The sequence below is a fragment of the Cygnus atratus genome, chromosome 26 (genome assembly GCF_013377495.2).
Source record: "Cygnus atratus isolate AKBS03 ecotype Queensland, Australia chromosome 26, CAtr_DNAZoo_HiC_assembly, whole genome shotgun sequence".
Taxonomy (NCBI): Eukaryota; Metazoa; Chordata; class Aves; order Anseriformes; family Anatidae; genus Cygnus; species Cygnus atratus.
In genome coordinates this window covers 663,592-676,509 of record NC_066387.1, presented here as the reverse complement: position 1 = coordinate 676,509, position 12,918 = coordinate 663,592, and the positions used below count along the sequence as shown (strand labels likewise).

At 49.3% G+C, this 12,918-nt stretch overlaps 1 protein-coding gene across 3 annotated transcripts in view; it reads right to left on the bottom strand.

Annotated features, from left to right (window-relative positions):
- The window catches only part of STK11 (serine/threonine kinase 11), a 38,393-nt gene that overhangs the window by 18,299 nt on the left and 7,176 nt on the right, over positions 1-12,918 (bottom strand). For all 3 annotated transcript variants that reach the window (XM_035569992.2, XM_035569990.2, XM_035569991.1), the window contains exons 2-6: positions 11,530-11,613; positions 7,699-7,788; positions 6,356-6,488; positions 5,741-5,877; positions 5,096-5,223 (exon numbers count right to left, since the gene is read on the bottom strand). In XM_035569992.2, the coding sequence (XP_035425885.1) occupies positions 5,096-5,223; positions 5,741-5,877; positions 6,356-6,488; positions 7,699-7,788; positions 11,530-11,613 (572 nt within the window). The remainder of the gene's footprint in view (positions 1-5,095; positions 5,224-5,740; positions 5,878-6,355; positions 6,489-7,698; positions 7,789-11,529; positions 11,614-12,918) is intronic.

The window sequence follows — 12,918 nt, the reverse complement described above, 5'->3', positions numbered from 1 at the left end:
AAGCCCAGGCTGCAGCTACAGACCAGAACTGGGATTAAGTGGCAGGAGGTGATTAATGTTAGCGACGGTGCCAAAAGCTGAACAGCTCGGCTGCTACCGAGAACCACCACCAGGAGAGTATTTTGAGATGGCCTTACAGTGAGGGCGAGAGATAGGGAAGATGCATTTGAACCACCTTCAGCAGAGAAAGGATTGATCCTGAATCCTGCTAGCCTGCAAAGTGCTGCAGCACCTGTAGTACAACATCAAAGTGCTTTCACTGGGTAAATTCCAAGTTCTTCTATATTCCAGCCTGTCTGTAGAGTCCCTGCAGCCTTCTCAGTCCCAGGACAGCTGAGGCTGGAATGGTCCTCTGGAGCTGATCCTGTGCAACCCTCTTGCTCAGAGCAGGGTCCACTAGAGCAGGTCACCCAGGACCATTTCCAGCTGGAGCACCCTCATCATAAGCAGCTCGCTTTGGCCAAAGGAAAAATAAACGTGCATCCCTTCAAACACTGTTTAAAGAAGGACAGGACTAACAGAGAAATTTAAGGCATTTACCAGATGAAACCGGTGCAACAGAGGATAAGGTTCTAAGGTGAATTATTAAAAGGGGCCTAGCAGCACTAGTTACAAATAGCTATGGTGCAGAGCTGTATTGTTCTCAAACAAGCAGTTAAAGAGGCATGAAGAAGGTAATCAAGCAAAAAATATTTCCTTAAAGGAAAAGGGCTGCATTTCAGGCAGTGCTCTAAAGAAAACGGAACATCCAGTCACTGAAAACGTACATTCGTGTGTTCAGCGTGACTCACTCATGGCAGGCCTGTGGCTGAAGTCCTGTACTGAAGAGACTTCACCAAGACAAAACATCATGTACTGTTCACCAGTCAAGTCATCTCAGAGCGTCTGCCCACAGCAGCCACACATCTCTACCATTTACGGTAAAGATTTCCATGCAGTTTATCTGCGAGTAGAGGAGAGACGCTGCAACGGGGAGATTCTTCAGGAGGATGCCTGACTTGCAAACCTCTACTCCCCTGGTATTTCAGGAGGAGTCTCTGTGCCCATACATGGGATATTATGCCCATTACAGCACTCTGGCAGCCTCAAAACCCTTTCAAATTACATCAAGTGGTAATGTGAACACTGGAGACCACAAACCTGTCTTGAGCTCCTTGTTGCAGACTCCAGCCCACACATTTCAATAATCCTGAACAAGCACAGCATTGTATCACATGGTAGAATATATTTTTTAAGCAGACAGCACAGTCAGAGGTATGTTTTTTGAGAGGCAGGAAGAAATCTAACAGCTATAGTTTGAATTCAACCTGGATTTTATTTCAGAGCAACATTTTAAGCCACCAATATAAAGCAGAAAACATCCAGTTTGTAAAATGAGATGGGGATTTTTCCCTCTCCTTCATCCTCCACAAGCACAACCAAGTGCTCTGACCAGAAACTCCCTCTGCAGGCAAACCTCGGAGCTTTGATGATGCACATGCAGAAGGCTTGCCACTGGATGAGTTATAGACACCAGCCTGCCTGACTGCTGGCTCTGGGGACTCCCTGCTACTACAGGATTAAATCATCCCCCTGTCATCAGGGTACACATCCTCTTATCCCTGTAAGGTAAGGTCACGGCAGTTACACAGAAATAAGAAAAAATGCTGAGAAACCAACCCAAACCAACCCACTTGTCCCCAGTCACAGCCTGGAGCAGAGCCTGGAAAGGAATCCAGGTGCCTAACGCAGAGACTGCGGCCTCAAAACTTTCTCATTTGGTAAAAGCGTATTGGAAGAGGAAAAGCTGACCCTGCTCATTTTTCTTGCTCAGAAGCAAGCTGCATAGGAGTTGGTAAGTCACATGCAGATGTTGTCAGAAGAACCTTAACGCTGAACACTTCCACGTTGACACATCTTTACTGACTGTGCACACAGAAGCCAGAACTGTACTAGGCTCTTTTTCATTGGTGAAGAGTATAAATAAAGCTCCATTCCTGATTAGGGAGGCAAAAAGAAGGGCAGCATCCCAAGTAATCAGCTGAAGCACACTGCCATGCGAGTCTCTTCACAAACCAAATAAAACAGAAGCTTGTAGGTCCTCTACATTCTGCTTTTACTAGAAAGTAGAACATATAAATAAAAATAAGCCCAAGGGGGAAAAAAAGAGTAAAAACACCACTTTAAGGTTTCCATTCTTTGGTGGACTACTTCTGAAGCAAGTTCTAGTTTGTTTCTCAGCCAACCTGGCACTATGGTTAACGCAGCTTATAGCCACAGAGGAAACAAGCACTTTGCAGCACGCTGAGTTCTGCCTCACAATAAGAACGCAGCGAACGCTTGCAGCACTGCAGAGTGCTTTGAGCCTTTTAGAAGCACTGCAAAGGTTAAAGTCTCTAGCAAGACAGAGCTGAGCTGTGTGTGTCTGTGCAGCTCGTAGAAAAGCATCAGCCAGCCATTGACAGGATCTGATCCGTAGGCTTTGAATCATTTTCAACCTGCTGCAGCAGCAGGCGGCACCTACCAGGAAATGCAGATGTTCTGGAGGAAAAACCTGAACCAAATAAAGCACCCTGGTTTTGTCACCATAGCTACGTAGTATCGCCACCACAAGGCTTCAGCACACGCCTTGCTGTCGGCCGGGCTGCGGAGCTGCTCAGCACCCCGCAGGGTGGAGGGCGCTGGGCAATCCCAGGCAAACTCGGTCACCTCGGGTCCTCTGGGTTCTTAGCTTCTGGAAGAGGAAAGCGTGTCAAACCAAACGAGGAGAACATCGGGAGGTTTTGCCAGCTTCTTCTGGGTAACAGGTGTACTACAAGAGGGGGAGAGTGTTCTGAGGTGGGATGGGGGGAATGACAGAAGGAATCGGTTGGATTTCCCACCACCCTGGAGGAAACAGACTGAGAGGGACAGACAGACAGCTGCCCCCAGGCACACTCCTCTGCCTACCAAGTGCCCCCTGGCTTGCATCTCTGCGGTGTCCAAAGACAGAAGGGATGAAGACGTGGCTAGGATGAAGGAAGCAACTCAAGTTGGCAGAGATGAACAGTTTTGGACAAAGGGCATCAGCTGTGAGGCTCCTTGTTTAAACTGAGGCAGAAGGGAAAGAGATTCTGACTCCAGGTCTCACCCAGGGGATGGAAAAGGAACTGGAGGGAGTTATTCTGCTAATGAAGCATAAGGTTTGAAGCTATCAATATCCTCAGGACAAGAAAAGAAAAACAACCGCCATGCTCAGTCTCCCTGGGGGGCAAAGCTAAGTGCAGCAGAGAGGCCGATCGCAAACCCCCAACGATTTCTGCAGGATGCCGTAGAAGACCGGCTGCCAGCCTCGACAGACCGCTGGATTGACTCTATTGGGGCAATTCCCAAGCTCAGAAAATCAGAAAAACACGCCACGTTTTGAGTCAGCATTCACAAACCAAACACCACAGGTAGATCAGGACATCGTTCCCCGGGGCACAGGGCACGAACCATCAGTCAGAAGCGCCGGGCAGCCAGCAGCAGGGCAGCCAGCAGTAGCCACGTTAGGCTGAGCACAGCAGCCGCGGCACCAGCCGCAGCTCGTAGCTGTGCCTTACGTAATGGCTCCCGAAAGCTGTTAGGGCTGGTTAACGCTCCTTGAAACACCGGGAAGTGAGATATTTCCTAACGCTACGGGGCAGGATAAGCTAAGACAGCCTCAAACGAGGAGGCTTGCAGGGGGTCGGCCACCCCCTGGGAGGTGGGGGGCTGGAGAGGAGCCCCCGCAGCCCGCTGGCAGCAGGCAGACGGACAGACAGCACCACCTGCTGCCACAGCCCGGCACACAGCCGGCACCCAGCGAGGACACCCGCGTCCCCAGCACGGCAGGACAGGGCTCTGCGGGCAGGGAGCGGGTCCGGGCTGCAGCCCCTCGCAGCCCCCCATGCAGGGGCTGGGTGCCCGAGGGCAGCGCCGCCTCTCCCGCAAGGTCACAGCAGGTGCTATTCGGAGGGTAAAGTGCAGCCGTAAATGTTTCCAAACTCTTAACCTTTTGGCTAGCCACAAAGTGCAGGAGCGCCGTACCCCTGCAGAGGACACAGCGCAGCACACAGCCCGCGTGTAGCAATAAACAACCCTGTTACGAGCAGACCTGATGACGGACAGGAGGAAGCAGCGCTGACTCAGTTTCCTCACAGTGCCCCATAGCCCTTCGCCCACGCTTACCCCAACTACTTGCCTAGCACAAGAACCAGAAAAATAAACTTGAAACGAGGCGGCCTCATTTCATATTTGAAGTCAGGTCTTTCTCAAACAGCTGAGGACAAAGGAAAGGGAGCAAGCCCACGCTGAGGACTGGGAGTATCCCTGCACCCAGCTGCTTCAGAGAGGCAGCAGGAGCTCTGATCGGGGTCTCCCGTGTGCTAGAAGCGCACCCAACTGCTGCCAGCCAGGCACCAAGCTGGCTGCTAAACACAGCACAACTGCTGCTTTAAGCGTTCAGCTTTTAAAAGAAGCTGAGAGACTGTTCAACGCTGAACCTCAAACTATTTCAACAAGTGACTAGAACAAAAGCACACAAAAACACCCCTTTCTTCCACCCAAAAGGTGCTGTTCCCATTTCTGCCACAAGTCTGGTATGAAAAGGGGCACCAGCCACTTTGCTCCACCACCCCCGCTGCTGTAAATTTAGGGAAAGGGATGAGACAACTGGGACTAAAACACACTGGGGGTAGAGGCTGATGAGGAAGGACAGCAGAACCTGCGTACTCAGTAATTCTCATTGCAGGAAGCTTGGGCAAGGAATTTAATCGAGTGTTCTCGCTTGCCATTTTAAATTTAACCTCGTGGGCTTTGCCTTCAGGTTTAAAAGTTGCTGAGAGCAGGAGAAAAATAATGCAAGAACCAACTCTTTATAGAGTAGTGTCTGCAACGACTGCAACCCATCGAGGGTTTAGCATATCTCAGGAAAATGCCAGTGTCCGAGACCTTCCAGAGTCTTATCCTAAGATAAATAATCCTACCTCCTTTCTAATAGGATCCCATGCTGTCACAGGATGCTTGGAATGAAGCTCTCCCCTGGTCTACACAAGCTGAGCACTTGTTCCACCTCTAGATTTTACCCACTCTTTTTAGAGTCAGCTGAGAGACTCACCTCTCAATAAGTCTGAGAGTGGAGGACCACAATCCTCTGGAATTGTGAAGTCGCCTTTCCCGATGTTTTCAAATAACTTATATATATTATCCCCTTCGAAGGGGTATAGACCCGTTGTAATGTTGTATCTGTAAAGAAGGAGAAGCTGTGTGAGAAGCAGCACACAGAACAGGTGCTTAATTCTTATGTGACTAGGTAAATCAAGAGCAGACAGGAGTAAACTACAAGATGAATATTTGGCAGTATTTGGAATGCTTCTTCTAACTTTGTCTTCCTTTGTCACAGCCTCTTCATTCACATGAGTCAAAACCACTAAGACATCTCCCTGACAGGCTGGGACGGAAGAAACTTTTAAAAATAAATACTAGAGATACCAGCGCTTTGTGGTTTCTATTCTTATAGTAGCTGCGTATCTCAGATGCTGAGAAGTGGCTGGCAGAGACTTACTCAGAGAGTGGAGATCGCTTTATTCAGAATTGCAAGCACTTTGGACGGGTGTATGTTCCCCAAAGGAAGGGCCACACCGCATACACCCACTCCCCCAACACCACGCAGAAGAGCAGTGACGACAGCAGGTTGCACAAGACCGAGCTATTTGGGGACTTGCAATTTATTGCAACTCCTGGATGCTGCATAGGCACTTACAGCGTGACCCCTGCGGACCAGATGTCTACTTTAAAGCCTGAAAAGGTATCAAGGCCATTGGCGATTTCTGGTGGCTGGAATGCTGGCGACCCTTGGCTCGTTCTGCACGTGTCATCCTCTGCAAACGGATGCAATGCCTGCAGCAGAAGAGACCGATTAGTTTCAGGCTTCCACGGCGCACTAATCGTAACTGGTAGAACACAAGCAGGGAACGCTCTGCTACTGAACATCTACTTACACATCACGAGAACATGCTACTGTAACAATCGCATGCCGCTGGTGATGCTTCCTGTGCTAGTCCTACGTAGCTGAGGCACTTTTCGTATACAGTTAAGTGTGAGGGCATGTAGCTTGTCACCATACCGCTGGTTTGTCTAAGATTGATGTCTTTGCCTATGAGCCTCCTGGATGGAAGTTTTGCGCTGTTATCCACAGCGCGATAACAACGTTGTGTGAGTTACAATAAATATTCAGCAGAGTCACTCTAGAGCACTCTGCAAGTTTAACAGAACAGAAGCCTAAGCGCACAATAAATCAATTGATACCACAAAGGTGACCTGAATCTAGAATATTATGCTTCCCACACTCTTGACCGTGACTGCAGTTCTCACATACCTCTGCTACGCCTAAATCAGATATTTTCAGCGTCCCGTTGGTTGTTAGCAGGAGGTTCCCTGGTTTTATATCCTTGTGGACAATCCCTTGGCTGTGCAAGTATTCTAAGCCGTCTATAAGCTGACAAAAGTACCTGCAGAAATTGTTAAAGGAAAAAAAAAAAAGTCAAGCACTTCCAGAGGCTAAGACTGTGAGCTACCAATAATACTTAAAGCAAAGACTAATGTTATTTGATAAAGGTAGGAAATACATGAACACTTGATGCTGAGGAACTTGAGATCAAACTGTTGTGTGTTAAAAAAAAATACTTTTACAAGCAGCCAGAAGTTACCTGCTAGAGCTCCGCACCAGTGCGTTAACCAGCTCAGACTCTGTTGAAGCCCTCCTCACAAGTCTGTGTATTTTCTAAGTGTGGGCACCACGATGACACAAACCTGCTAGTTAATTCTGACACCTGACTTAACCTAGGCTAAATTAAGCTAGCAAAAGATGCTCTTTCAGTAGCATAGCTGTCTCTGCTAGAGGATGGGGAAAAAAATGGTTTCCTTCAGCCAGCAGGTTTATTTTTCTGTTACTGGCTGGGTGAAGGTAACAGATGGTCAGAGACTAAGAGCACGGCATTACTATAATGTAACAAGCTTTGTGCATCGACAATTGTTCATTCACTTTTTATCTCACAATTTATCTCCAGGAAATATTACCCGTCTTAACGCATCTGTATCTCGCTTAGACCCTCTGTGATCTCAGACACCATTTAAGACCACGAAAATATGTAGTCACTACAAATTCGCTGGTCCGCACAGATTTTTTTATATATAAAATCTCCTCCCTACATCCACTTCCAGAACTTTAAGGTTCCTTTACTTGCATGCTGACATGGGCTTCAGATTAGCCTACCTAAACAAGCTAACAGATCATGCTGGATATCGCCCATTCTTAATCCAAAGACCTTTAACCTTTTTTCCTGACACTGAACTGTTTGGCTTGCCTCATTCAGATAGGGCAAACCCTCACGGAATCCTCCACCGCACCCACCTTAGCTGAACGACAGCTATAGCTAAGGCCAGGAAAGGCTGCCATGCATCTCTTGCAGCAAAACAAAAGCAACAGAAGATTCAATAGCAAGACGCTTTTTCTTCCGAGAACCAAAGGGTTCTCCCTGCCAGCATTTCATTAGTCTTTATTTTTTATCCCCATGGATGTAAAAGATGTGGTTATTAAACAAAGTTAGTTTTACTTTAAAGTGCAGCCAGCAGTCTAATTGCGAGTAGAACACGCTCTTGAGTTCAAGAGATAGCAGCGAGGAGAGGCTGATGCAGTCCAAGGAACAAAACTGCACTTACCCATGAGCCTGAAAAACTGGAAACCTCTTTTCTGGGACACTGTCCAGCATCTCCTGCATCCCACACACACAGTACTCCATCACCATATACGTGAAGGCAGAGTTAAGGAAGCTCCAAGGTTAAATACTTCCCAGGCAAAGGCCGCACGAGGACTGCAGCCGGGGAGCTGCCGTGCAGGCAGCTCTGTTACCTGGTGCACGCACGCTTGAGAAGCGGAGCCTGAGCTGTGCCCCACCTTCCTCCAGCTGGCTAACAGGAGGATGCAAGGAACCCCCAAAACTCTTCTGAAGGACCAGCAACAGCTCAGCAATCAGACGGGAAACGGGACATGAACAGAAATTACACTGGAAACCTTACAAGCACGACAGAAGTCAGGCAATTCTCTGAAGTGGCTGAAAAAAAAGTTAAACCCCCCTGGCAGAAGAGCTGCAGGCCGCAGCACATTCTCCCCAGCCCCTGGCTGTTCCGCACCTGGCAGAAGTGAGCTCTCGTGCCCTCCCCCAGAGGTTGTTCTTCCTTTCCTGTGGGCACTACCGAACAGATACTGCTCACCCCCATCCCCACAGCCGTGTTCCACCAGCAGGAGAAGGATCCCTAGACAGCTGGGAAGCTTTTTTTGAAACCGTATGGACAAAAAGTTACAATACAGTGCCAAGAGCTGGTGGCACTTCTTAGTACTTATTCCCTTCCCGCGTGTTCCATTTTTCACCTCCCTTAAGTTTTAATGCTGGGGCCAAACAATGGAAACGACACAACTGCCTGGAGCAGTAATTGCCTCTGCTTTCTTCCTCTCCCAGGGCTTTTAAAGGCAGACTGTGCTCAGAGGGGCTCAGGAACAGACCCTGAGACATCTGGTGGCTTTGTCAAGGGAGTGCACCTCTGAGATAGGGAGCAGAGCGAAACAGGGCTATCGGGCAGCCCCGTTCTCCAGCGACACAAAGCACTTCTTTGGTCACTAATTATTCCTGGCAGATGCCTTCTTAACCTAAGCCTAAAATAAGTTGCTTATCTCCCAAGATACCGCCTTAACTCTTGAGGCGAGAGACGCTGAAGAGTTGGCCTGCATTTTAAGTGGGATGGGGCTAAAGGCTGGTGCCCTTTTATAGAGGGTTCCATCCCAGAGCTCAAAACCCCGCACAAACTCACTGATTTAGTGCTACATCCCCCATACGAGCTGCTCTTCAGAGGGATGCTAAAGTACTGTAAGACTTTGCGATGGGCACAACGCCACCTGCAAATCAGCAGGCACAAGAACAGCAGGAAGAGCCCAGGTTTCATTCCTATCATCTCTTACCGTGGAAGAAAGCTACGGGCTACTCGTATCGCAGTGACGTGAGAGAGCAGCGCTCCCAAATTCAAGAAAACAACGCTAACGGTAGATTTTGTAGGCTAGCTGTCGGGAAGCCAAACCCAGCTCTCATTCTCATCTACAAAGAACAACCCTGATTTTGGTCTCATTAACTGCCAGGCTGTTTTTCACCCCTTCTTTTGTAACCGATCCATCTCTGGCTGGTCAGCCAGATTACAGTACGAACTTCCAGGCTGGAGCAGATCTATTACTGGTGCCCCGAGACGACTGAAGCTCTCATTTCTGCTAATCAATAGGGTTCTGCTCCCACGCACAACTGCACACACTGGTAACAGAAGCTGTCGAGGGAGGGTGCCAGCTGGGATGCTGCTTATTGAACTGGGTTTATTTTCTGCCTGGATTAGTTCTCCATTCATCACCAGCTCCACATTCCCAGCCGCAGCAGGTCAGCAGAGCAGCCCATTAAATACTAAAGGTAGTTGATATTTTTAATCCAGTCATCACAGCTTTCCTATTAACAAAAAATCATTGAAGGCTTTGACTAGACGTGTTAAAACGCTATCTGCCTAAGTACAGGACTGCGGGCTTCAGCCACGTTTATCAGCGACAGAAAACTCAGGTGAAAACAGAACCCTCCCTTTTGTGGCATTTGAAACTGGGCCTGCAATGTTCATCCTGGAAATTAAGGTTTGTTTTTAAGGAGTAGCAGGGAAGGAAGCAACAATTAAAAGTCGAGTGAGGTACAGGGGAGGGATGTTGCCTTGCACAGCTTCCTGCAAGGCACCAATCCAAGCGTTTGCACGACTACACAGCAAAACGAGCAAGGGAACTGACCTGCAGAGAACAGCCTAATGAAGGAGAAAGTTACTGTTCGGCTGGATCTGCTCCCAAACCCATTTGCCAGGCAGCTGCACAAGTGCTTGTACTGCCGCATCCGAAAACATGCCGCACAGGCACCGGCAGTGCCAACAAGAAGCTGGAGAAAGGTTAAAGCACAATCATGGACAAATTCCCTCTCCCAACCCCAATTTCTCCAGTTACTGCCAGAAAAAAGAGATACAGGGAAGAAAGAGTGCAGAAGCAGATAAAAACCGGAGAAGTCAGCCTAGAAAAACTAAGAAAAACCAACTAGTTCCTTTTCAAACACCTCTCTTAGTAAAGCAAGAAACACCCCCATTGGCTCAGAGAGGCCAAAACCCATTTCTGAATGACCACTTTGGGCTGTCATCACCTGCTACCAACACACGAGGTCTCTCTCGGGCTCTTTTTCAGTATGCTTCTCCTTCAGCATCCCAGCTTCCTATTAATTAAATGGTATCTTTCTAGAGACAGTAATTGAATTACAGTCCCTTCAGTCTGTTAAGGCTACAATACACAAGTGAAAGTTGTCATGCTTTTCATATCAACGATTTGGTGGCAGAGCATTTGATCTAATTAAAGCACACAATTAAGTTACCCATTTTCTGAAGTACTGTAATTGGAAGACAGTATTTAGAAAACACTGCCAAAAATAAAAGCAGCTGTTTAGAAGGCACTACAACAGCTCAGCTCGGTGAGCTTACGGGCTGGCCCACGTCAAAGTGGGCCACCCAGCTGCCTACCTGCACTTCACCTGCACGCCAAGGCACGGCGCACAGCGGAGGGGGCTCAGCACACCCGTGGGACCGTGCGCTGCAGTACCACGTTGCAGTCCGCGCGATGCAGCGAGGTCTCAAGCCCCAGCTTAGTTTCCAGAGCTGCAGTTGTGTCTCAGAAGGCTGCGCTGTGCACAGGAGCAGTATGCTTCCTGTCTCTCACTAAAGCTCTCACAAGCTTTCCGTCTCTCCCAGCAGCACCACGAGAGACCTTCGCACAGAGAACAAAACACGGGGGGCTCTGGAGTTCATCTCATCTTGGTGAGGACGACCGGCACCAGAGCGTTCCAACTGCCCGTGGAGGAGGCACGCTGCTGGAGTGCGCAGCCCCTCCACACGAAGGGAGCGAGCTGCAGGCATCCGTGTGCCAGAGAACAAGCGATTTCCCTGCCCCCCCCTTTCTTTTGAGGGAAAGAATAAGAATACCTAAACCGTTGCCAAGAACTTAAAGGAAAAAACATTACAGCAATTGATTTTGCATAGCATAAATCAAAACAGAGCTATCTTTAGGGAAAGAAAGCACTGCCATGTACCACCAGCCAGGACAGGAGGCTCAACGGGACAGATCCGCAGCTTTGTTTTCATCTCTGAGCTGCTGAAGGTCACACAACGAAGCACAGGATTTCAGTGGTGGTTCCCCCCTGCTCCAGCCCCACATACGTAACCTGGGGACAATATTTTTATTTCCTAACTGAGAAGCTGGGAAACTTAAGAAAGCACACTTCAGTGGAAAGTATTCCAGACATGCGATACGTTTAATACTAGGGGAAGTAATTTTAAGCTTAAGAAACATTCAGCAGGGCCTTAAAAGCAGAACTAAAATGATTCAGCACTGCAGCAGAAAACGACAAGAATTCAAACCTTCAGCCACTGTGTTGAAAAGGATATATTTTCTGCTTCTCTTCGTTGTATAATACATCTACCAACTGGATAACGTTTTTGTGCCGTAACCGTCGCAGGAGCTGAATTTCCCTGCAGGAAAAGAAAGGGGAAAAACATTAAATTTAGAAGCCTATTTCCTTACTATGGAACACAACTAACATTTTCTAATGGATTTTTACACTTCAAACTGTATCAGTCCCAGCTGCTTCACCTCAGGTTACCTACACACGCTGTCCGACAGAAGGTCTCGTGTTCCTGAACTCGTTAGCCCAAGGTTAGCCCACGAAGATACTCACTGGCCACTGCCCAGGAACAAACCAAGAACCCTCCCAGTTAACGCTACACAGCCCCTCGGTTTTCCCCGGACAGGAATCCTGGCCCATGGCGAGCAGCAGGCGAAGCGTCCTCAAGGAGCAGCCTCCTCAGTGCTGGTGCTGGGCTCACAGCACCGAGCTCAGGACCACGTCCTGCAGGGCGCACAGCTAGGAGGTGACGATCACACGGGTGATCTGCATTTTTGTTTCAGAAACAGCAGTCACGTTAAGAAGTGCACGCAGGCCCACCTGGGTTTATCCCACCCGTGGCAGTGACTACACCGAGCGGAGGAGCCGCTGCGCTCAGCAACACCGCGCCGTGAACTTGGGAACGAAGACAGGAACAGCGTCTTCTTCCAAGCTTTAGTCCTACCTCGACCAAACTGCTCGGAGATCCGAATCGAATCCTGTTTGTGCACAGCGCGTACTGCGAGACTGAGTGAGAAGACACCTTCCCTTCGCTACGGAACTGGCCCTCGGGCGGATCTCCCATCAGCCATCTCGATCTTTGTCTCTCGAGATCTCGTACTCGGTCCCAAACCACCACATTTTAGTATCTTTTACATTAAACAGCCTGCAAAATCCTGCCGGATGGCGGCTGCGAAGAGGAGGAACAGGAGGATCAGGCCGGTCAGGTCGGGGTGGTTCTGTTCTGCGGGGCTGGGAGGCGCAGACGCTTCGCTGCCGCTCGGTCCCGGGCTGGCGCTGAGCTGCTCGCAGGCTCCTCTTTCTCTCTGCCCTCCTGCCACTTGGGGAGCGGCTTGGAAAAGCCTGGCCACGGCCCAGCAGCTGGGGCTCCTGGAAGCAGCGCTACAACGAACTCGGAGCACAGCTTCAGAAGGGAGAGCCTCTGCCCAAGCCCACGGCACCCCAGGCTGGGAGAGCTGCGCCACGAGCCCGGCTCTAACGAGCCACGGCCAGCACAAGGGCTTGGTGATGCCTCGGTGACGCCTCCCGTCTGGTTAACAAACCAGCCGCTGCTCCTTCGAAGAGCTCGTAAAGCGCAGGAACACAAGCGGGTTTGTTTTTTAAAGAGATCTTTTAGGAACTCCCGAGCAGTGCTATTGTCTCACTGCCAAAG